The following is a 25,462-nucleotide window of genomic DNA, read 5'->3' as shown; positions in this document are numbered from 1 at the left end:
TCTAAGTGAGGGTGAAATGAGTACAAGGTAGTGTAGTAATTTGAGTGTTGGGCTATACGTTTTGGAGACCTAGACATCAAATGCCTGCCTAGCCATAAAAATCCCAGTGGGGAACATTGGACATGTCACCTTTTCTCATCTTCAGGGAAAGACAATGGCAAACCTCCCCTGAATAAATTTTGCCAAGAAAAGATTAGGAGTTCAAGACTATTTGAAGGGACATCACCACAACAACAAGCGGAAGAAGCTCTTTACAAAAGAGGGTCTTATGCCTTTGTGAATGCTCCATATGCCATTCATTGGCTCCATATACCATACACGCTTGTTGTAGCAGTGGTAGGAAAGATAACCAAAAATCTGGGGGAAAGAGCTTTCTCTTTTAGATGCATTGTAGTTTATTCTGGTGTTTCATCCAGCTCCTCCTCCTCAGTATTAATCTAAGCAGTCTATGCCGCTAGGCAATAGACTATGAAATCGGACATGACCGATTGATCGCTGAGCATTGATTTGCATGGAAACTAATGGAATGTAAAGAAAACACAAGAATCCAGAGCTGCGTGAAGGGGCTGTTATTTCATTTTGTAAAATAAACTCAATTTACCAATCAGTGAAGAAAAGGGGTTGAATGTGCTTGGATCCGGAACAAAATTAGCAGCAGCATTACAAGGCAGCGAAGTATATGTGAAGCCTCGAGGCATGCTTTGGTCAGACTAAAATAATTGCATGATAACTCTGGCTAGAGGCGTTGTCCTGTTACGAGCCAGCCGATCAAACTCTGCCTGCGTACTTTGGACTCGTTGATTCTAGCAGCCACAGAATGGTAGAATTATAGTCACCGCGTCAACCCTTTTAAGAATATTTGAATTGCGCTAAAGGGGGGGGGACTGCTAAAGGATGCTCCATGGCAAATATCATTTTCTGGGCCTGATTTGTTTATAATACTCCAAGGGACCTATGTGCAAGAGAGTTACCATAAAGGTAAGCATCTGAATTTATTTCAGACAAAAATTTACAGAGGGGATGACGGAGCTTAGTACAATTGTAGTCTTTAATATGATAACCTTTCTTCACACTCCAGTGGTTAGGTTGTGGAATTCACTACCATAAAATGTATTGAAATATCCATTTTTTAAGATAACTTTCAAGTGGGATTAGACAAATTTGAAGAGAGAACGACTGCATCAAGAGCTATTCCCCATGACAACTTAATAGGACATGAATTTAAAGAGGCTGTATATTGCTTAGAAGTTAGTGTTGAGGACAAAGTAGAAATATTGGTTATTATCTTCATGCCCTACAAAAACTTTTGAAAATAATGCAGGATTGTATGCATGTTTAATCGAACCAATCAGACTTACAGTCATATTCTGCATGTCTCCTTAAATTCACCAATTGATGAAGAGTATCCTCAGAGCCTTTATATTATGAAGTTCGGCTGAATATGTTGACATTTTTTGTACATTTATAAAGGCAAAATACTTATGGACTGGAATCCTGTTGGGGACTTATGACTTTGTATGGGGACTTACAGTAAGTCTTTGAGAATTACAATTGGACAGTTCCTTAACATCCATATAAAATAAAGTGCTGCTGTTAGATTACTACACAGAAGGGTCAGCAAAGTGACCGATGTGCATTAGGACCAATGCACAATGGAGCTGATTTGCATTGGGGATGCTATTTTGTCAGTTCTGTTGTATGTTGAGATATCAGCTAAAGATTGGCCATGCACACTGGGGCGCTTTTGCCATGGAGACAGCTTTGCAATTCACTAATAGGATCTCTTAGTGCTTCTGTTACGTACAATGTACAATATTGTACACTGTGATAGAGGATTCTGACTACTGCTCAATATTAATTGGACCTTGCCCTGTTTTTGCCCTTTTACAAATGCAGCAAAATATTTTCCCCACAAAAATCATTACACTTGATACAGTTGAACGTCAAGAAACTAACCTTTCAAGCACAACAGGGGAAAATATTTAATTATTGTTCAGAGAGTGAGAGTAATGTATCACTCCATTTTCACCTTCTTTTGCAGATGTGTAGAAGACAGGGAAATTGCAAAATATTGAGAAGTGCCTACGAGTTTATGAAAAATTCCTTACAGAATAGCACACAATGGATATCTGATTAGCACATCAAAATGGAAACTTGGTTGTGTGGTTATTTGAAGGAGCCATAATCTGCCCAATGTGGCAGATAATTTCTGTTATTTTAATATTGGGATGGATTGCAGGTGTGATGGAAGTTCAATTTTTCCAGTCCATGGGATGCTCCTAGATAATATTTTATAGATATGAAGGTCTTGAGTTGTGCAGCTATTGTCAATAATTCATTCATTGATAAATGGTTCCAACTCAGCATTTTCCTTTTTTTAGAGACCATCCACACTGCAGAATTATATCCGATTGTCATCACTTTAACTGCCATGGCTCCATGCCATGGAATTATAGAATTTGTAGAGACAGAGAAGAGTAAATATCTCACAAAACTGCAAATCTCAGGATTCTGCAGCATTGAGACATGCCAGTTAATGTGGTGTCGAACCATGATAATCCTGAAGTGTGGATACAGTCTTAATTTTACACCAGGAGGTAGGAAAAAGAGAATGTCTCTGTGCCTTATTTGTTCTTTCTCATGTTCTTTGATGTCCAGAGCTCAGTGGAAGACCCTGCTTTTTCTCCTGTCTGAGTTTTTCTGCACAAGAATGGGAATGGGATATCTCACCCGAAGAGAAAGTGAAATAAGTTTTCTTTAATCTAGTTTAATAGCTTTGCTACAGTTATGACACAGATACACGAGATGGAAATTGGCCTCAATGCTTGCGGTAACGTTTGCCATTTGTGATCATGGAAAATCTCCTTTATTGACCCTGCTGTTTCAATTGTCAAATGAGAAACAATTTATATCAGACAGCTATCAAACTCTACTTATCTCTGAGCTGTTGTATTGTTGAACTATTCAACTGATTCTATTGCTTCAATATATTTTATTTCAGAGATGAACCCATGACTATGGGGGACTGGAACCTGCTGGGCAGCATCCTAGAAGAAGTTCACATCCATTCAACTATAGTGGGCAAAATTTGGCTCACCATCCTTTTCATATTCCGGATGTTGGTTCTCGGTGTTGCTGCTGAAGATGTCTGGGATGATGAGCAAGCAGAGTTCATCTGCAACACAGAGCAGCCCGGTTGCAGCAACATCTGTTATGACAAAGCTTTCCCCATCTCCCTGATCCGCTACTGGGTGCTACAAGTGATATTTGTATCATCCCCTTCCCTGGTTTACATGGGACACGCACTTTACAGACTTCGGGCCCTCGAGAAAGAGAGGCAACGGAAGAAAGCCTACCTCAAAGCCCAGCTAGAGGAGATTGAGCCTACAATAGAAGATCATCGGAGGATAGAAAAAGAGCTGAGAAAGTTAGAAGAACAAAAGAAAGTCAACAAGGCACCCTTGAGAGGAGCCTTGTTGTGTACCTATATTCTGCATATCTTGACCCGATCAGTCTTAGAAGTGGGCTTTATGGTGGGTCAGTATCTATTATATGGCTTTCAGATGTATCCACTATATAAATGTACCCGTCCCCCTTGTCCTAACACAGTGGATTGTTTTGTATCCAGACCAACTGAAAAGACCATCTTCATGGTTTTCATGCACACCATCGCAGCTGTTTCTCTCTTTCTGAATGTCCTGGAGATCTTCCATCTGGGGATTAAGAAGATTAAAAATACTCTTTGTGGGAGGCTAAAGGAGGATCTTGTAGTTCCTGATGAGGATGCTAACTTTTCCAACTCCAAGAAAAATTCAGTAATACAACAAGTTTGCATCATGTCAAACTCATCTCCCCAAAGCAGTTTTAAATTTATGTCAGAGCAACAAGGAGGGCTGCCAGTTTACTTGAATCCAGAAGATGGATACAATCCTACAGGACAAAATCAAAATGTAGAGTCACAGTGGTGTAGCAACCAAAGAAGTAGGTCCAATCAGCACCAGGACCAAATCCACCAGGCCTACAGACATCTCGATCATCCCAATGAAGGTAACCAGCACCATAATAGACATCTCCCTAGGCACCCCCCAAACCTTATGCCTCATCGACATGACCATCAACATCAAAATGCATCTTCCAGCAGTGATGACATGCAGAAGGCACCACAGCAGGGAGCAAACAACTATCGAAGAAATGAACAACATGCAGTGGAACATTCCAAGGCCTCTCAACATGGCACAAAAGCACCTGTTGTCTCCAGTCATACGGAGAGCCCACAAGCTGTTCTTCGGAAGCAAAACCGGGTGGCGGCTTGCAAGGACTTGGGAGATGATCGTTGTGATTCTCCAGATAGTGGGCCTTATCAGAACCGTAAGTCAAGTTTTTTGTCCAGGGTACTGTCCCAGAGCCACTTGGACACCGACTCAGAGACTTCAGACTCACGGAATGGCTCTGGTTCAGATGCTAAACGCAGAGGTGACAGCAGTCCTCCCAACACACCACCTCTTTCTTCCACTGCTGGACGCAGAATGTCAATGGCAAGTAGACCCAAGCGGCCTTCCTACTATACCCTGCTAGTGTGAGTTATTGATCCTTAGCATCACCTTAGCCCAAGCCTTGGGCTTATTACTGGCTAATCTAGTCTATAATTATGTTCAGATAGGGTGGGAACGTAATTTGTGGTTTCAAAACTGCAAAATGGTGAAGCTAGCAAAGACTAAGAAAAATGGCTACGAGTCATTATGAATGCCTTTGCTGTTGGATAACATGAGCAAGAGTTTTTGGTTGGTCACAGTGAGAACTGAATACTGAACAAGATAGACCTGTAGTCTGATGTACCAGAATTACTATGTTTGTAATCTATAGATTATTATTATTATTATTATTATTACTACTACTACTACTACTACTACTACTACTACTACCACCACCACTACTACCGTGTTGCTGCTGAAACAAAACCAAACCAAACAAACCAGAAATCGGAGTCTATTAATTTTGATGGAAAAAAATATGAGAAGGGTGATATTAAATATTTATTTATTGGAGTTATATCCAGCTTTCCTCCAAAAATGGGACACAAAGCCTCTGATAAAACTGTTCTCAGTTGTCAGTTGATAACTTTGGAATTTCATAAAGTCCAGGTTTTATTATGTCATGGGTCAGGCCATATTTGGAAATGGGTATTGATCTTTACTTTCAGGCATTTTTTGAAAATCAGCTATTATGACTATGAATTCCATTTTAAGGTCTTTAGTCGTCCATAGATTAAGATACAAGCTAAAGAATATCTCTCTCAATCGATCCTTTTCAAAATACCATTTCCCCTATTTTTTCAGAATGGGAACTGGGGTTGAGGGTGCTGTGAACTGTACATTAAACCCATTGTTGACTTCTCAGTGGTTAAGATGATGTGCCATGAGCTGGAAGCACCTACTTCAAAGCAAATCACAGATCAACTATAAACTTACTGAGTAGTCTTAGGTAAGCCACGATCTCTTAGCTTCAGCTTTTGTCTTTAATATCACATTGCTGTTAATGAATTGTTCTAGGTCTTGAAACTTCGCAGCTTTGGTTGCCACAGGTTGGAATTTTGATTGTGTACTATGCTAGCCACTGCACTTTCGTTATAGTTGTGGGACAGCAACTACGAAAAGCACACAAAACCTTTCAGTTCTGAATAAACTATTTCTATCATCTTTTAGGGCCTTTTCACAACTAGAGAGTTCTGATTCCATTTTAAGTGCCATGGTACATCCTGTAGAATCATGGGCTTGAAGTTTAAGATACGCTATAGCTATAGGATGTTGCTGTGGTACATAAAGTGAAATCATAGTCCTATAATTGTGTTGTGTGAATGGGTATTTGGGTACTTCACAGTGTTTGCTCCGATGACTGTTTTTTTTCTTCTGGCATTGTATACACCAGCATACTTATACGGTACAACCCCTGTTATCAGAGCGGGATACATTACAAGACCCTACCCTCCAATGAATACCTGAAAGGAGCCCCGGTGGAGTAGTGGGTTAAAGCCTTGTGACTTGAAGGTTGGTCTGCTGATCTGCAAGCTGCCAGGTTCGAATCCCACCTGGGGAGAGCACGGATGAGCTCCCTCTATCAGCTCCAGCTCCGTGCGGGAACATGAGAGAAGCCTCCCACAAGGATGGTAAAACATCAAAACATCCAGGCGTCCCCTAGGGAACGTCCTTGCAGACGGCCAATTCTCTCACTCCAGAAGTGACTTGCAGTTTCTCAAGTCACTCCTGACACACACAAAAAACCCCCCTGAAACAGCTGATGTAATTTGATCATACTTGGACTAGAAGCATATCATAGAATTATACTGGAGACCTAGAGGGACCCACAAACACTTCTAAGAAGGAATATTTTTCAAAACGTGTTTAAGTGAAATTGTGGATATCAAGTTTGTGGATATAAAGTTGTACTATACTTCTTCTTTACCTGTTGGACTTATCTGGATCCCTGCTAATGAAAGATTAGTGTGTGTGTACGTGAGAGAGAGAGAGATTTAGACAACAGAATATGATAGATAGATAGATAGATAGATAGATAGATAGATAGATAGATAGATCGATCCAAGGCATGGGTAAGCAATCTCTCAGTTTTCCTATCAAGACAATAAATTGTCTATACATGGTCTTCATAGCATTGCAGAAGTCAAACCAGCAACTTTCAGAGAGATCGCAAATATATTTGAGCTGTAAAATAACAAAAGCATGATACTGCCATGGAAACTCTTACACAATCTGAAAAGCAAATGGGAAAGAGCTGATGTTCTTAGTAATAGTGGCTTTCTGTAGATCTTAACATCACTTCCTTTTGTTCCAGAAAGGATTCCAGAAGTGTGGCTGTGTCTTCTTCAATTTCCTTATGTTTTTGTAATCTAATAAATTTTTAAGGACTCCCAGAGCCCTTCCATACACCTAATATAAACTTACAATATCAAAGCATGTAATCCACAATATCTGCTCTGAACTGGATTGTCTGAGTCCACGCTGCCATATAATCCAGTTCAATGTGGATTTTATACAGCTGTGTGGAAGGAGCCCCAGACTTTAGTCCTTGAGGTGTTATGGATTTCAGTTCTCAGAAGCCCTTGCTGACTTGGCCATCAATCATGATTTCTGGATGCTGAAGTCTAAAACAGTGGTTCTCAACCTGTGGGTCCCCAAATGTTTTGGCCTTCAACTCCCAGAAATCCTAACAGCTGGTAAACTGGCTGGGATTTCTGGGGAGTTGAAGGCCAAAACACCTGGGGACCCACAGGTTGAGAACCACTGGTTTAAAACATCTGATGGACCAAAGTTTGGGAACCATTGTATTAGGTTATTCATTATACGCAATCAGAGCTATACGGTACATATATACTGTGCTACATGTACAATCCCCTCAGGGAGAAACACAGATTTATCAATGTCTTGGCACGTTGCATGCAGCTTTTGTTTTGGTTGAACCAGACAGGATAGCTGGTAGGAACACAACTGTTTCTAGGCTCTTAAATAACACATACAATTCTGCATTATATTTTTTTGCAGAGAAATGCCCATGTGCTCAAATGTCCACTGGTTTAACCCCTGATGATTGAAGGTGGCTTTGTTCTTGCTGTTAACTTATTAGTACTAATTTTGGAAAGCTGAATGGACTATAAATATTCTGAATATTGACTATGGGGAAAAGATGAACCCAGTGGTGGTTTCTGATTAAAACAGATGGGTCTGACTTTGCTATAGAATATATTAAGATTGTATTAAGAAAAAAATAATTGGAAGTCAAAATCAGACATGTATTTTATGGATGGCAGTGTTTCTCCTTATAAGTGCTTTTGTTATAAATTGACTATATGGGTTGGCCTTCCATATTTCCAGGTTTGACTTTTGCTGATTTGTTTATTCACAGATGTGATTAAAATGTTATCTCTAATGATCTCTAGGTACTCCAGTGTGATACTATAGTCTGCTTCCAACAGAAGGTGACCAGAGAGTCATGGCGGGGGGCCTAGAAATTCCTAGAAAAGTGTTCTCTTTGATCCAAAAATATACGAATTCGTTTATTCAAAGCTTTTCACTTTCACACGGGTCCTGTTCACCTAATTCTAATGTGGAGAGCCAATTGTAGTTTGTAATAGTTTTGATGTTATGTACACATTGGTCAGAACCCTGTTATTTGTATTTTTGTGAGGATAAATATTTATGTGGATGTTGTGGGAGGAGATGTTCGTTGCCTCCTTATGCAGCCTGTAAGCTCCAAACCACACTGCCCTGGACACTTTATGGCCCGGAAGTGCCTGGAGCAGAACTGATTTCACTCTCTTAGATCTCTAGTAAGTGCTTGGTAGGAATTTGGGAGCAATCATTCTCCAAATGCCCATTACCTTCAAGGGAAAGATGATACAGGAATGTACTCAAGGAGCATAATGCTCTGCAACGACTGGCCAATCTAACCACTTGTGTAATTGTGTAGTATAAGGCAGAAAAAGAGATTGAGGATGTGTGCACAAAACAACCCGTATCTAGGGAACCCATGTACGCTCTTACTAATTCAGTTCCACTAATTCACTCTGGGCCTGCCTCCTATACAAGCTACATCATCTTCTCAGTACCTCCATTATTTATCCCGTTTAAAATAATAGAACTCACTGTTATTGTTTCATGTAATTACTTGAAGTCCAGGATATGGAGGTCATGCTATATAAGCCTGGTTCAACATGGTCAATGCTCTTCTTCATTTTCTCTGGTTTGTTGCGAGAAGAGGAATCCACACAATATTGATTTCTCCCTTCACTGCCTAGAGACAGGCAAGAACCACATGAGATTTGTAGCATCAGTGTTGAAACAAAAAACATTTTATCATTTTAGACTGTGGATGGGGAACTTCTGGATCGCTGTCCCATCATTCCCGTTAGCTATGTATTCCTGGATGAGACTGATGAGAAATGAAAACCAGTAGCCTGTTTGTGTACTAATGCAATAGTGACAGCAGTAAAAAAAAACAAAAACAAGCTAGAAGTAAGTGTTATGAAGGAAGTTGTGGAGCAATACGCTTTGGAAGTTGGTCCAGATACCATCTTCCTTTTCTTGCCACCGCTGTGCCCTCCTGAGGATCCCAGAAGTCTCAGAGGAAGCCTTCATTGTTGTGGGCCTTACCGCAGGCACTTAAGCAGATGTTTCTCCTCTGTCTCCAAGGATTGGCTGTCTCTGAATAAAGGCAATACAAAACAATAAAGGTTTTCCAAGGGGTTAGTCATGTGCAAAGGAGGCAGAGAATGTTGACCTTCGCAATGAACAAAAACAAAACAAAACAAGCTGTCATGAGTGGGCTTAAGATGGACTTATCACTTGCGTATGTCATCAGCAGGATGCAAACCATGTATGTCTGTGCATATCTGGGTGTGTTTGTATGTGTGGAAAGAAGCAACTGAGCAACACTGCTTTCAGGTAGAAGCTGGATCCCAGATGAATGCAATAAAACTGCAGTAGGTTAATAAAATGATTGCAAACATACATTTATAGAAAGCATTAGACATTTTAGCTTCTGCACACTTCAGTTGTGTCAATTCAAATGAGAGATAAGAAGTATCTAGAGGCAGTTACAAACATCCTAGGATTTCAGCATGGAATTCAGAGGATAATGGTGGCAGCAAAAGATTCATCCTATGCATGTTTTATAAAATGCATGTCTCATTTGTAAAACTAAGTGTCATCAGATGTAGTAAGCTTGTAAACAAACCAGACACATTCTTGGCAAAGAAAAGGGTTTTGAGATACAGGGTACCCCAAATAGAGTACATGCCAGAGAGTGCAAAAGCCTGTTTCATATCCATATTTATTAAATATCTTAAAGCAAACCTGCCCAGAGATTGGCTATTTGGTTAAATAGGACTCAGCCTAGATTTTATGCAAAAACATTACACAGAGAAGCCACTGAAATCCACAGACATGTGGCCAATTTCAGTAGAAAGGGGGAAACCGTGAAAATGAACAAAATCTGGCTACCAATATTTAAAAACTCTAGAATCAGGACAGAAAATAAAGAGCGACAAAAAAACCCCCCAAAAAACAGGGGGATTCCAGGCAGGAAACAATCAGGGCCAGCTAACACCTCCCAACAAAGGATCCCCTCAAGCAGGAAGCAGCCACGCTTGGAAGCTGCAAGGCCATTAAATGCTAATCAAGATGGCTAATTGCAACATTCACATTTGCCTCAGGCAGACAAGAGTTCTTTCTCCCACCCTGGATTTTCCACAGATATAAACCCCACTTGCTTAGTTTCCAACAGACCTCACAACTTCTGGGGTTGCCGGCCATAGATGTGGGTGAAATGTCAGGAGAGAATGCTTCTGGAACATGGCCATACAGCCTGGAAAAATCACAGCAAAACAACATTCCTATTGTTTAATGTGACCCAACATTACCTATTTGCAAGAGTTTACCCTTCCACTTTAATTGCAAGGCAACATGCAATTTAGCAGCTGAATTGGCCAAGGCAGTTTAAACAGCAAGACTGTATTGATCACTTCATTCCCACTAAAATGTTATTTCACTGGGGAAACAGCACAAAGCAAGGCACATTTCATCATGCTATGTTGAGAATTGCTGTATTATTATAATTCTATTTAACTACATACAACAGTCAGTTTTTCTCTGCTAGATTTTTTAATGTCTATTTTTCCTTTCACATCAACCCACAATTTAGAATTACCCATTGACTGGGTATGCATTCAGGACAGATAAAGGGAAATCCTTAATTGTTTCATGGTAAAATTAATGTATAGGTCCCATTACTAGAGATGGCTTTTAAAAAGGATTGCACTGAGTCATACACCAGACTGTAAATTTTATCTCCTTTGGACTATAGATCCAGCATCATCTCAAGCTACCATGGTCCTTGGTTGAGATATTTTAGAAGCTATAATCCAACCAAGTAATTTTCCTAAAGCTCTGGCTCCTGACAGTTTCATGGAACCTCCCCATGGTACAGCAGAATGTAAATAAATGTCCTTTGCTGGGAAGCAAAGAACAAGTGGTAGCAATTGGTTGTGATGGGGTCACTCACGAAAATGGGATGCAAAAGCAGAAGTCCCCTTTGGCTTGGGTCTAACACATGGTTCTTGTATTCTAAAAATGAAGTGCAAAAAAGCTAAAAACACTTTTGCCAACCACTATGGTGCCATTAACTAAAATACCACCAGCTGAACTTGTATGCAATGTTGTACTAGAGGTTTAATTTCTCCTACAAGCTGACTCAGCCTCTGCATTTCTCTTTCAGAATGTGCTACTAGAACTGTCATCTATCTTGAAAAAGTAACACTTAGTGTGCCAGAGCACAGCAGCCGACCCCAGTGCCGCCAACACCACCAGCATCACACAGTTGACAACGTGGACTTGGAAGCAAGTCCTCTGCATTTCTTCCTAAACCCTCACAAAGATGGATGACAGCAAAAAAGCCACAGCACATACTCTTTTGGATGACCCAAGGACGCCTTTCAAAGTGCAACATTTTCTCTCATGTGGAGCTACAAGGAGATAGTTTGCACACGTAGCTGCTACAGAACTGTTCCATTGTTCTCTGGAGAGATTGCAGAAAATTTAGCTTGATTCGCAGGACTATTATGTTGCCATTTATTGGAAACCCTAAGACGTCAAGGCTACATTACATTCAGACATGAATAATCCATGGGGATGAGTGAGGTGGATAAAACTGAGACTTGAGTCTCTTTCTCTGCCAAGTCCAGGATTTGATGAATGCAAGATGAAAGCAACAGACAGTGACTTTATATTTCAATGCTGCATATTATAGACACCTCAGGACCTCAAGGGCACATAGATGCTTCCCCTCCAGGTCTCTTCTACACACTGAATATTATGATCTTTAAATGGTTGTTCAGCATTACCTTGTTTCTTGTCTGTGCTCCCAAAATGTTAATAAACACAGGCTGAATGCTTTTTATATAAAAAAAGAATACTGCCCTTTTTTGTTTATTCTGCATAAGGTTTCTAAAGTGACGATTTACATTGGAGTACATCCTCGTTCTTTCTGGAGATGGAATGTGTTCTGGACCCCACTCCACTATTTTGCTGCTGGAGGAAAGACTGGATATCTAGCATATATTATACAGGCCAAAAATGGGTCTTTCAAGTGATGGCTTTTGTATTTGCTGGATATTCCTTTTTGTTTAAAAGGGAGTCACAAAAGGTGGAGAGAAAGTCTACAAACAATTGACAAGCCCCCAATTGCAATGGGGAGGGGGTTACAGTTAGTCTATGGAACTTTAATTTTTCCATTAAAATAAACTCTGAATTGTTTTGGGGGAAAGTGCAGGCAAGGAAATACAAGGTTAATAAGCACCAGGAAGCAATGAGTACAGCTACCCAAGGTTTTACATAATTATTTGCTGCAGAAGAGGGGAATAATTTTCCTTCTAATAATATTTGATTTATTTTTGTTTGTGAAAAGAAAAATGCATTCAGCAACAGTTGCAATGGTATCCTAAAGTGATGAAAAAATATTTCTCTATACTACATTTTCATGCATTTTATAAACAAGGCACACATTTCTTATACCAAGGGCCACTTGCTATCGTATCCCATCTCCCCATTGTTTTTAGTAGAAGGCTGTTCTTTGCTGTATCTTTTGTTGATAAACTGGATGGATGTACTCCATTATTTGTTCTCAGAATTAGTGTCTCTGAACACGGACACCCCATTAACAACTGTGGGAAATAGACAGTAATTCACAGAGCCTCATGGCTTGGAAATGTAACCCTCTCTGTCACCAACAGCGACCAAAGAGATAACATTTCCATGCTCTATGTAGAACAGTGATTCCCAACCTTTTTTTGACCACTGCCCGCTTGACCAGGACCCACTTTGACCAGGACCCACTTGACCGAGACTTTGACCAGGGACCACTCTCCAACATTAGTACCAAAAGGGTTACGAATCAGTTTTTGGTTAACTTTAGATTTGGTTTGGTTATTTGGGGTGCTGATTCAGAAAAGTGCATTGGGTAGATAGACCACATCAGCCCTAATTTATTAAACAAAACATGTGCCATCCAGTAGTCTCCATCTGCTCACTCAAAGAAAACCATTTTTAATAATCTAGAGCGGATGTGGTCTATCCAATGCAATTTTCTGAATCAGCACCTGCAGAAAGGAGCAGAAATACAATTAATAAAATACATAAATAAAGAGAAAGGAGGCTTGCAAACTGGATTTTCATTCTTGAGGCCCACTGCTGGGCCATGGCTCACAGGTTGAGAACCACTGATGTAGAATAATAGAATCAGAGTTGGAAGAGACCACAGGGGCCTTCTAATCCAGACCCCTGCCATGCAGGCACAGCCAACTGATTACTATCATTCCAACATCTTGTGGCAAGGAATTCCATTTATTTCCCCACACAACTGAAGGCATCTATCAACAAAAATAAAATATATTTACAATTTTAAACATCTCGGATGGTCTTCTGTTAGTGAACTACAGTGGTGTAAGTGGAATTTAAGAGTCAGTGTGGTATAATGGTTTGCGCATTGAACTATGACTCTAGAGACCAGAGTACAAATCCCTGCTCAGCCATAAAAGCCACTGGGTGAACCTGGGCAAGTCCTAGTCTCTTAGGCTCAAGAGAAAGGCAATGGGAAACCCACTGTGAACAAATCTTGCCAGGAAAATAATGTGCCACCATAAGTCAGAAACAACAAGTGAGACTTAAGCCATCACAAGGTTGTGGAAATAGATTTGTGCATGAAGTGCATGGATGCACATGCAGACTTGGTAGTACTTTTTGTTGCACACTTAGTCCCTTGGTTCCCCTGTATAATGTTCCCACTGAAAACAAGGTCCATGTGCAGACATTTAGAGTATGAGATCTTAATGTAGTCATTATCTTTCCATTACCTGTCATCACTTCAGATACTTTTCAAACCTTCCATTAGATCTGCAAATGATGGGAGACCATAAGAAATGGATTTCAGCACTGGGCCAATGTAGACACTGATAACCAGCGAGAGTATTTCTCACCCTCTCAAAATGCTTTATTTAGATATGAGATCTGAAATAATGTGCAAAGCTTCAACGCAGCCACATTTCAGGTTTGCTTGTCTTTTAAATGAGTAAAATATCAACTTCAGAGGCAGGAGACACTGAGCTACAATACATAATGATATGTCTTTATTTCATCAACAGAAATGGTGTCTAGACAAAATTCAGTTAACACTATCAATTCAAATGAATGGGAAGGGGTTTTTTTCTCTTTGCACGATACTGTATTTACATGAGTAAATGAAGTCTCAAATTTATTAGTTTGTAACTATGCTTTTCCCCCCCAAAAAAGGTAAAAATTCTTAGTAACAAGGAATAAGCATCAACAGCCATTTCATTTATACAATAAAAATCACAAGAAACCACAGTCACCTAGAAAATAATAATAATAGACAAGCTTAAGAACTAGTACAATAAAATGATGCATTGAATTAAGTTACATTAATCGCATAGAATCTGTGTAAAAAGTATATAGAAAAACACCTGATGCAACTTGTTACAGTCATTGACCAGTTATGAGAGGTACAGAGGATTATACAGGTAGATATGTGTGTGAAAACTGTCCATACTGTCTGACCTGGGGAGGAAGAGAAGAGGGGTTGCATCCCCTTGCATACACTGATAAAAACCCTGTTTTGAATATGGCCTCTGAAGTTTGTAAGGCATATAGTCGAGGTGCACTTGTATTCCACTGGTTCTGGAACAAACTCTTGGGGCGCTCTCCGCCCCTGAAATCAAAGCTGACTCTTGAGAACTGAATGGCCAAAAAAAACAAACAAAAAAAAAAACAAAACCCAACCCCCCCCCCCCCCCAAAAAAAAAAAAAACAAGTCTCCAAAGATCTCAGAAGGATTAGTACATTTTCTGGCAACTACAAGGATTCACGTGTTTCCAGTCGTCTTGCCAACAGCAAATGCCAGTTTCTGAAGCATGAGTTACCCTTTTAGTTGTACTGTAAACGCAAGAGAGTCCATGCTCACTTTTCAAGAAAGCACTGAGTTTTAAGAGCAGATGGGAAGGGGGGAGGAAATAAACCAGAGACTCCCACTGGTCCTAGTCCCAAATTTGGACTGAGCAGTTAAGACAGAGCACTAGGGGTTTTAGGCTCCAAGTGCCTTTGAAATTAAATGGATCACTAACTCTGGATACTGAAACTGAGCTTTGAACAATAACAAAACTCAATTTCTGAACAAACTGCTTATTGTTCTTCCGTTTATAAGGCTGTAATCCTAGGCACACTTATAAAAAAATAAGCTCCATCAATTGAACTCAGTGAGACTTACTTTTAAGTAAACATGCAAAGAATCAGGTCCTACAAACTTCCAAATCAACTACCATACTGCATAGGTGGCTAAACTGGTATGTAAACTGGACCTATAGAAAAGAGCTCATGTTTAAGAGGCGTCTGATAACAAAGGCTATTTCTCTATTTTTTTTAAAAACCGAGCTGGAAATTTGTATAATTATTCTCCACTTAAAAAGTGGTCTTTATCACAACAATAGCAGAACTTTATCTGAGCATTTATAATTTAAAAACAAACAAACATCACTAGTTTTAAATTTGATATAGAATATTGGTGGAGTGTAGGAAAATACTGCAATTTTTTTTACAAGGCAAGCAATGACATTCTAAGAGAGGAAATTATAATTTATTAGTAGTCTACAATCCACCAAACTATAGATTTTTAATATACAAAAAAACTGTTTGAATGGATTTAACTTATGTACATGTACAACTCTATTCTGCAGCATCGCTGGATGCCTGGGTCGTGAAATAATTCAAATATTATAAATATACACAGTATAAACAAGCAAAAGTACACACAAATTTATACTATAGATAGAAATTAGCTACCACATTTTAGCAAGGTTTCCCTTAAGCTACATCAAGTCGTTATTTTTCTATCCACCTTCTCTAAACTGAATGTTTTTTTAAAATGTATACATTTAAACTGGTATAATGTCAATAAGAAAACAAATAAATGTGACATCTGTTTTTTTTTTAAGACTGCCTCTTGGAGTCATTGGTCTGAGCTAGTTGGTGAAGATCTCATGCTTGCATAGGCTTATCAAAACTACTCACTAGGCCTGATACTCAAGGGATGCTCAAGCTTCACAGGCTAAACCCATACCTATTAGTTTCTAAAGAAAAAGGAGCATACAAGGACCACCAGTTTTTCTAAAAAGTCACTACACCTCTGGAAATGGGATTACCCTACATTTCTATTAAAGTCTCCAAAAGTCTCAATTTTATCATTATTCTGACTCTGGGATATAAACTTATGTGCAGCAGTCATTGGGAGGGTTACTATGTTCCATCCAGGGAAACATGCTATTTTTGTTTAAGGGTGCATCTACACAGCAGAATTAATGCAGTTAGAAGCCACTTTAACTGCCATGACTCAATGCTATGGAATGATGGTAGTTGCAGTTTGTGAGATACCAGAACTCTTTGGCAAATGTGGCTGAAGACATTGGAAAACTACAACTCCTATGATTCCACAGCACAGAATCACGGCAGTTGAAGTGATATCGAACTGCATAAATACTACAGTGTAGATCAGTGGTTCTCAACCTGTGGGTCTCCAGGTGTTTTGGTCTGTAACTCCCAGAAATCCCAGCCATTTTACCAGCTGTTAGGAATTTTGGAAGTTGATGGCCAAAACATCTGGGGACTCACAGGCTGAAAACCATTGGTATAGATGAACCCTATGAGAGCTAAAGGAAAACCGAAGTTCCACAGGTATAGCTTTTCCCATCATAACAATCCTCAGGTGGGAATCACTATAACTGCTGAATATCAGTGTTCAGAGCTCTTAAGAGAGAGATACGGTCCCTACCAGGGACTCTAAATATTTCAAACCTCTCTATATAAATATACTTCTAGATCTCTAGAAATACTTTCAAAATTCCTAAATTGGCAATGTGTTGAATGTTACCCTTAACTACCATATTAGCAGCAGCTGTATCCATTTCATTAAGTTTATTTAGCTCCCGCTCTCTCTTTTGAAGAGACAGCAGTTGGAACACTAATCACAGTGGTTTGTGTATCCAATGAATTTTTTTTTTTACTTCCTTGGGAACAACAAGAAAAAATGGATTAGATCCAACACAAAAAATATATATAGTGCATCTTTAAAAGCAGCATATATCCTTAGAAAGACACTGAATAATTTACTGGTACAATATATAAAACAAAAGTTTTGTACTGCAGCATCAAACTCTTTGACGCCTGAGTCATTTAATGTTAGGCCGAGGATATAAATACTGGGATGTTTCGTCACTTGAGTCTCTTCTTTTTAACTAGCTCTTTGTTCCAGAATCAGGTTGCAATGAACTTTAAATGTTATTCAAGGCACCCCCGAGAGAACGCAAATATATTACATAGTGTAATACTCACCTGACAAAAGCAGAAAAGCCTAAATGAAATGAGGTGTTCTGGCAACATGAAGTAGAGCACAGGCAAATAAGGAAGGAGGACTAGATACAGACTGGACAGAGCCCAATGCATACTCCCGACAGGCTCCTTGAATCAGTGCAAAGGTATCTTCTGTTTAGCACAAAAATGTCAAACCAAGACGAAATATTACTTTCTGAACCAGTATCAGTGGAAGTTATAAAGATTTCCTCCTGTTACACCTGCTGGACAACACGGGACTATTTTAATTTCCAAAGAGAATCTTGATCAATTATTGGTTTTCATTTTTCTCCAGATTGCAATTCAAACATGACAATCTATGTCCAGTTTCAAAGCTAATTCTCCTAAATGCCTCCCTTGAAGTCAACCTAAGATCCACATGTGGTTCTGAAGAACAACATGCAATACATATACATATATATATAATCCAAGGAAGAAAATATTCAGAACTGTCATTTCTAAATGGTGAAGACCCAAACTCAAAACATCCTAAAAAGCTTGAAGCAATAGATTTCTCTGAGCAGTGGATTTTAATTTTAATAAAAAACAGTTTCTTTCTTTAAAAAGAAAAAAAAGTAGCAAAACCCAGCACCAATGAGAGAGCTAGGTCAATACAATTGCTGTAGAACAATATGTTCTGTCAATTGCATTTAAACCACTGGAATGAGGTCAAAAGTACCAGTTGCACATGAGTTGGTATGATGGCAAATCTTCATGTCAGGAAGCTAGCTTAGACATAGTTGAATACCCATAAAAACACAACTAGCTCTTGGAGGTCACTTAATATATTTTTTAAAAAAGGCAACAAACAAAACTCCCACATCTGAACAATACTATCAACAAAACAACAACAAAATCTCAAATGCCAAAACCTAGCTTTGAAGCTATAATGCAATTCACAAGTAGCTTTAAATTCTAGCTTCATTGTCTGTCTCACAGAAGGTAAGATCTCTTTGCAGGGCACGGAAAGGCTCTGCAACGTCAACAGGTTACAAAACATCACCCTTACATGTGCATACCACCTTTCGCCCCCAGTTTATTTTCTGTACACCGGTTGTATGCTTCCAATATAATTAAATAGCTATGCTTTCAAAACAAGTCAAAACCTTCCCAATCTGGTGCCAAAATGGCACCCCACGGGTTGAAACTAGCATCCATATGGCATATATAAATATATGAATAGTTAAGAGATAAGCTTGTATTTATTTATGTTACAGAAATGGTTAATACTTAAATTATGTATTTATATCTATATATTTTAAAAATATAGCATTTCCAGCCTACAAAAGGACATCCCACTCTTCCCAGTAAATAAACGTGGCACATGCAATGGATCCACCACCTGGTTGGCAGGGAGACTGTACTGAATTTAGAGCCAAAAGCAGCAATAGGACTGGCAAGCTGTCTACTACAACTAACCGTTAAACAAAACACAAAAGGGTGCCCATTCCTCTTCTGGGAAGAAAAAGGAAGAACCGGTGCCAATTTACAGAGTGCTACCATGTTTAGTGTAAACATTAGCAAGGAGGAACACAGTCAGGTTGAAGAGGAGAGAAAAAGCTATCTCAGTCAGGGATGTGGGGCAGCCCAACACAGTCTGATCCACAGTAATAAAGGTGAACAGTACCAATCTGTAAACCACAGATGTCACCATAAAAACATAGCTTGAAGCAACCCCACAGAGTCAAAGCAGAGTTGCTGAAACAAATTCACAGAAGGAACCAACTTATCAGAGATGATCAGAGTACTATCCTATATAAAACTTGAAATCAATTGAGGCTTTGCAGTATTATTTCTATTGAGCAACTCTCACCTTTGCCATTGAGGATGGAGAAGAGAAGTTCATGGTAGATTTTATCGGCCCCTTGGAAGACTTGTTTCCATGGGCTTGAAAGGAAGATTCTGCCTTGGTCAACTATGATCTAAAATCAATTGGAGCTCAACTGTTAGCATGGCTTCATTTGGCTCTGCTGTCCTGGAAATCTGATGAGGATGGTTTCCAACCTATTTGGACTGATTCTGGGGATTCAAATTCAGGATGGGGATTGCCAGCATCAGTTCCACTGAACAAAACCGTTTCTGTCTGCAGAAGGATCAAACTGGCATGCATTAGTCATAGTAATTCTATGGATTTCTTTTTGAGTTTCAATACTTTTGAAACTAGTCCCATAAACTGTTTTTTGGAGAGCCCAACAGATATATGCTGATGTGAGAAATCACTACATGGCATCTCTGACATCTGGGAAATGAAGCTACTATAGAAATGCATAGTTTTTAATTCTTCAGGTAAAGGATTGCTCCAAGCAAGGCCTCTGTTAACTAGCCTAGTTCTAGAAACTTTGCACAGATATACTATTTCCCACACTTCAATCTAGTCAGTATAAATGGGAAGCGAGTGTAGTTAAATATTGCAAATACCACCTGCTTGAGATGGTGTTTAATGGAATTATATGAAGCGGCCCACAGGACTACTTGTAGGGAAAAGGGCACCAGTACAGTATGAGAGAATAAAAAATGCAGTGGCAAGCTCAATTTAAACTTCATTGAGAGTCACAGAAGTACTCACTGATAAACAACTATTGCCTTCAGCTATTGTTCTTAACATTACTGACATCCACTGGCCCCTTAACAGTTTTAGGTATCTTATTAAATATTGAACTATACTCAACAAATAGCAAATACTCTTAAAGGAAAGCAAAAGGTGGAGGGAAGAAGCAGTTAATGTTAACTTGATTTGAGAAAGTTAAAAAAATGGAAAATAAAAGATGAATACAGAAAACACCCAATTCACATTACTGGGTGAGTTCCATATTTGGCAAGATTGTTATTTCCCTACATAAACATCTCCTGAGTGATCTTGGGTTCCCCTCCCATTTAATCAAAAAAGGATAATAATAATAATACAAAATACAAAAAAACGGGAAAGCAAAGAATACAATATATGAGTTATACAGACGTCACAACTTCATTTGTGGAACGAGGTTTGATCCAAGACTCAGTGCAAGTGGCAAAGTTGACCGTTGCTGTACAGTATCTGTGAGAAAATCAGAGTAAAACCCACATTGCTCAAAATGGGCACCAGAAAAAGACAGGAGTGCCACAAATGCTGTCCATATCAAAATTTCAAATACGTTTCCAACATTAAAACGTTATAAATAAGGTCCGAACTGAATGATATTGCTGAATTGTGAACTGAGTAGTGGAAGAAAACTATTAAAACTGTTACAAACTACCTCTAGCATTGACAAAAAGGAATGTTGGAATTTGTCTATACAATAGAAATGAGAAAACTTCCAGTTGTTTTCATGAGAAAAATTGAGGCATGCAGGGATTTTTTTTGCATATGGATATATATTTTATATATACTATATATAGTATGTACAGTTTAGCTATAAAACTTTGATGTGTAAAGAAGCTGTCTTCCATGAAAAATTGAACATTCAGAGGAAATTCCTGAGTTAGGGTTTTGTGACATGGGCCACTGAGAAAAAAAGCTGCGTTTGGGTCCTCAGAGGTGTTATGTCCATCCCTGTTGAATATTGAAATTAAAATACAGTAACAACAACAACAATAATAACAACAATAATTAAAAAAGACACCGACAGTGTTGCCACTGTTTTGTTCCCTTGCCTGAGCGAGGGATAGCACCATAATGAAGAAGATAAACTCCTGCTTGTAGAGAGGAGGGAATACTTAAAAACAGTATTGCTGCTAAGACCACTGTAGTGTGCACCAAATTATGTTCTTCAATCTAAAACAAACAAACAAATGTGGCCACTGGCTGACTGAAGAATACCTTGCTAGGCGTGACAGAAAAGGTATATGGCCACTAGGTGTATTCCTTCCTAGGCTGCTCGTCTGTTGTACATTTATCAGTCATTTCCTGACAGAAGTCCACCGTCACCGTTTGGTTATTCTGTTCGAGAGGAAGCTCTTTCTCAGCGTAAGGACCTTGGTCAGCTCCCTCCAGGGCTCTTGCACATTTGTCAGAAACGTTGTTGGGGAGCCAGTGAGCACCAAGTGGTTGTACTGGGCTTTGCTCCGAACAGCACTGCAAGCCTTCCCCAACGCACTGGGACGTTACTACATTTTGATCGACTCTGGCTGGCAAAGGATTGATTCGGGCTGCTGATGGAAGATCCATTGGCCTGAGAACGGGGCAGTATCGGTGCAGGTCTTGGATCTGGTCAGAGTTCTGCATATCCCTGCACACCTCTTCAGAAAGGCAGGAGAAATTATCCAATAGCTCTCCCATGCATGCTTTCAGCTGGTTCCTTTCTGAGAGAAGTTTCTCTTTTTCACAAACCTGAGGGAAGGGGGCAGGGAGCAGACATTAAGGAAGAGGGGTGTTAGTTTTAAAGAGAAGTATGACACATCAACATTTATTTATTTTAGAACACTTTTACCTTGAGTTCCATTTTAAAAATCAAAGCATTTTTATGTTTCCTCATGCAAACAAAAACATCCCCAACTATCAATCTATGTAGTAAACAAGTATCCCAGATGGAAAAAATAAGAGTAATATTTGCCTGCTAGATTCATGGAAAACATGCCTTTGGCCACTGGTGATTATAAAGGTGGTGCTGCTGAACGCCAGGTCTGTTAATGGAAAAGCAGTGATCATCCAGGATCTTATCCTGGATGAGCGGGCAGACCTAGCGTTCATAACGGAGACCTGGCTGGATGAGGCTGGGGGGGCCAATCTCACCCAGCTTTGTCCGCCAGGGTATACCGTGCAGCACCAACCAAGATCCGGAGGGAGGGGAGGAGGGGTTGCAGTGGTCTATAAGGAGTCCATCCCCCTGACCAGGTGCCCCATCTCGCAGTCAAACCTTGTTTGAGTGTGCTCATCTGAGGATAGGTGACCGGGACAGAATAGGGATTCTGTTAGTGTACCGACCACCCCGCTGAACTACAGTCTCCTTGCCTGAGCTAGCGGGGGTGGTCTCTGGCCTGGCACTGGAGTCCCAACAGTTCATTGTGCTGGGGGACTTCAATGTCCATGCCGAGACCACTCTGTCCGGAGTGGCTCAGGACTTCATGGCCACCATGGCAACCATGGGGCTGCCCCAACTAGTATCTGGCCCTACCCACAGAGCGGGGCACACACTTGACTTGGTTTTCTGCCAGGGATGGGAGGAAGGTGGCGGTGTGGAGGAGCTCACCATCGCTCCTTTGCCATGGCCCGACCATCACCTGATCAGATTTAGACTCACTGAGCCCCCCAACCTCCGCAGGGGTGGAGGACCGATTAAAATAGTCCGCCCCAGGAGGCTTATGGATCCGGATGGATTCCTGACGGCTCTTGGGGAGTTTCCCGCCACCTCAGCTGGTGATCCTGTTGATGCTCTGGTCGCTCTCTGGAATAAGGAGGTGACTAGGGCAATAGACACAACTGCTCCAGAACGTCCCCTCTCGAGTACCCGAGCTAAACCATCTTCTTAGTTTACTGAGGAATTGGCAGCGATGAAGCGAAAGAAGAGGGGACTAGAGAGCCTGTGGCATTCGAAGCCGAGCGAGCCAAACCGAACACGGCTATGTCTCTACCTCAGGGCATATGCCGCGGCAATAGATGCTGCAAAGAATGTTTTCTTTGCAGCTAATATTGCGCCCGCAAAGAACCGTCCGGCGGAGCTGTTCCGAGTTGTCAGAGGTTTGTTATATCCTGTCCCTCAAGACGGGATCCTTGACAACTTGGCAGCCCGCTGTGAAGCATTTGCTCGGTTCTTTGCGAACAAAGTCGCTTTGATCCATTCTGGCTTTGACACCATATTAACGGCAGTCTCTGAGGATGTAGCATGAGCACCTGCTTGTTCTAATTTGATGGATTCATTTCAATTGGTTCAGCCTGAGGATGTGGACATGGTGCTTGGAGAGGTAAGGGCTACCACATGAATCCTAGACCCCTGCCCATCCTGGCTGGTGAGAGAAGCCAGAGGGGGGTTGGCCGAGTGGGTGAAGGTGGTGGTGAATGCCTCCCTTCAGTAAGGCATATTTCCAGCTAGCCTTAAATTGGCTGTTATCAAACCGCTGTTGAAAAAGCCATCACTGGACCCCACTCAACTGGATAACTATCGGCCTATTTCCAATCTCTCCTTTTTGGGCAAGGTTGTGGTGGCCGCACAACTCCAGGCATTCTTGGTAGATACTGATTTTCTGGATCCGGTGCAGTCTGGCTTCAGACCGGGGCATGGTACCGAGACAGCCTTGGTCGTCTTAGTCGATGATCTACGCTGGGAACTGGACAGGGGGAGTGTGTCCCTGCTGGTTCTGCTGGACCTCTCAGCAGCCTTTGATACCGTTGACCATGGTATTCTTCTGGGGCGCCTTGCCGGGATGGGGCTTGGGGGTACTGTTCTGCAGTGGCTCCGGTCCTTTCTGGAGGGTCGTTCCCAGATGGTGTCATTGGGGGACACCTGCTCGGCCCCACAACCGTTGTCTTGTGGGGTCCCGCAGGACTCTGTATTGTCTCCCATGTTGTTTAACATCTACATGAAGCCGTTGGGAGAGATAATCCGGAGTTTTGGGGTGTGGTGTCATCTGTACGCAGATGATGTCTCCTTCCCACCTATCACTAAGGAGGCTGTTCAGGTCCTGAACTGGTGTCTGGCCGCTGTGTCGGACTGGATGAGGGCCAACAAATTGAAATTGAATCCAGACAAGACAGAGGTCCTCCTGGTCAGTCGTAAGGCTGAACAGGGAATAGGGTTACAGCCTATGTTGGACGGGGTCACACTCCCCCTGAAGACACAGGTTCGCAGTCTGGGGGTTCTCCTGGACTCATAGCTGAGCCTGGAACCCCAGGTCTCGGGGAGCATTCGCACAACTCAGACTTGTGCGCCAGCTGCACCTGTTCCTTGGGAGGTCTGACTTGGCCACGGTGGTCCACGCTCTGGTTACATCTCGTTTGGACTACTGCAACGCGCTCTACGTGGGGTTGCCTTTGAAGACAGCCTGGAAGCTCCAATTAGTACAACGGGCGGCAGCCAGATTAATAACTGGAGCAGCTTACAGGGAGTGCACAACCCCCCTGCTAAGCCAGCTCCACTGGCTGCCGATATGCTACCGAGCCCAATTCAAAGTGCTGGTCTTGACCTATAAAGCCCTAAACCGTTCTGGCCCAATCTACTTGCCTGAACGTATCTCCTCCTATGAACCAGTAAGATCACTAAGATCATCTGGAGAGGCCCTGCTCTCGGTCCCACCAGCCTCGCAGGCGCGGCTGGTGGGAACGAGGGACAGGGCCTTCTTGGTGGTGGCTCCCCGGCTGTGGAACGCCCTCCCTGGAGATATCCGACAGGCTCCTACCCTCCTGGGATTCTGAAGGGCTGTGAAAACATGGTTATGTGCCCAAGCTTTTGATGAGTACATGACAAAGTTGACATGGCCTGATTTAAGGATGAAGTATGAGGATCTCGGACGAATTGAATTAATTATATATACGTTTTAAAGGTTTTTATAATGTGTTTTAACAATGTTATTAATAGATCTGTTTATATTGTTTTGTTTTTATGATTGCATTTTGGGCATTAAATTTTGCCAATTTTTGTAAGCCACCCTGAGTCCCCTCGGGTGAGAAGGGCGGGGTATAAATGTTGTAAATAAATAAATAAATAAATAAATTTAATACAAATTAAGAATTCTACCACCTCAGTTGTCAACTCTAGTCTGGAGTGTACAGAAGAGAACAGTGGCCAGATCCATTCCCAGCTCAAGCAAATAGAAACCCAAGTGGCTTAGAGATCCAATATCTCACTTACTCTATGAAGCAATTCATAAATTATATTTTTGGGAGGAATTCATAAATTCAACTTGTGAAGTTTTTCTTCCTCCTTCATAATGCTAGAACTGAGGGTATCCCATTGAAACTTAGGCAGATGAGAACTATAAGGGCGTGGAAGGGGCAGGACCAGGTCCCAGTGTGCTTCATGCAAACAACTATAGTTTCTTCTAAGATTCTGCAGCATCTCCATCACTCCAGACTT

General features: G+C 40.9%; 2 protein-coding genes across 8 annotated transcripts in view; one reads left to right on the top strand and one right to left on the bottom strand.

The window, feature by feature from the left end:
* Nucleotides 1–2,451: 2,451 nt before the first annotated feature.
* On the top strand, nt 2,452–5,540 carry gja10 (gap junction protein alpha 10). The gene has a single exon (XM_008119405.3). It carries the CDS (start codon nt 3,012–3,014, stop codon nt 4,578–4,580), a length of 1,569 nt encoding a protein of 522 aa, XP_008117612.2. The 5' UTR covers nt 2,452–3,011; the 3' UTR covers nt 4,581–5,540.
* Nucleotides 5,541–14,166: 8,626 nt separating this feature from the next.
* The window catches only part of bach2 (BTB domain and CNC homolog 2), a 252,056-nt gene continuing 240,760 nt past the window's right edge, over nt 14,167–25,462 (bottom strand). For all 7 annotated transcript variants that reach the window (XM_062980740.1, XM_062980732.1, XM_062980714.1 and 4 more), the window contains one exon: nt 14,167–21,783. In XM_062980740.1, coding sequence (XP_062836810.1) covers nt 21,307–21,783 — 477 coding nt within the window. In that variant the 3' untranslated portion in view covers nt 14,167–21,306. The remainder of the gene's footprint in view (nt 21,784–25,462) is intronic.

The sequence above is a fragment of the Anolis carolinensis genome, chromosome 1 (assembly GCF_035594765.1).
Source record: "Anolis carolinensis isolate JA03-04 chromosome 1, rAnoCar3.1.pri, whole genome shotgun sequence".
NCBI classification, from domain to species: Eukaryota; Metazoa; Chordata; class Lepidosauria; order Squamata; family Dactyloidae; genus Anolis; species Anolis carolinensis.
Note: the sequence above shows the minus strand (reverse complement) of the source record. Positions and strands in the feature narration are given on the sequence as shown.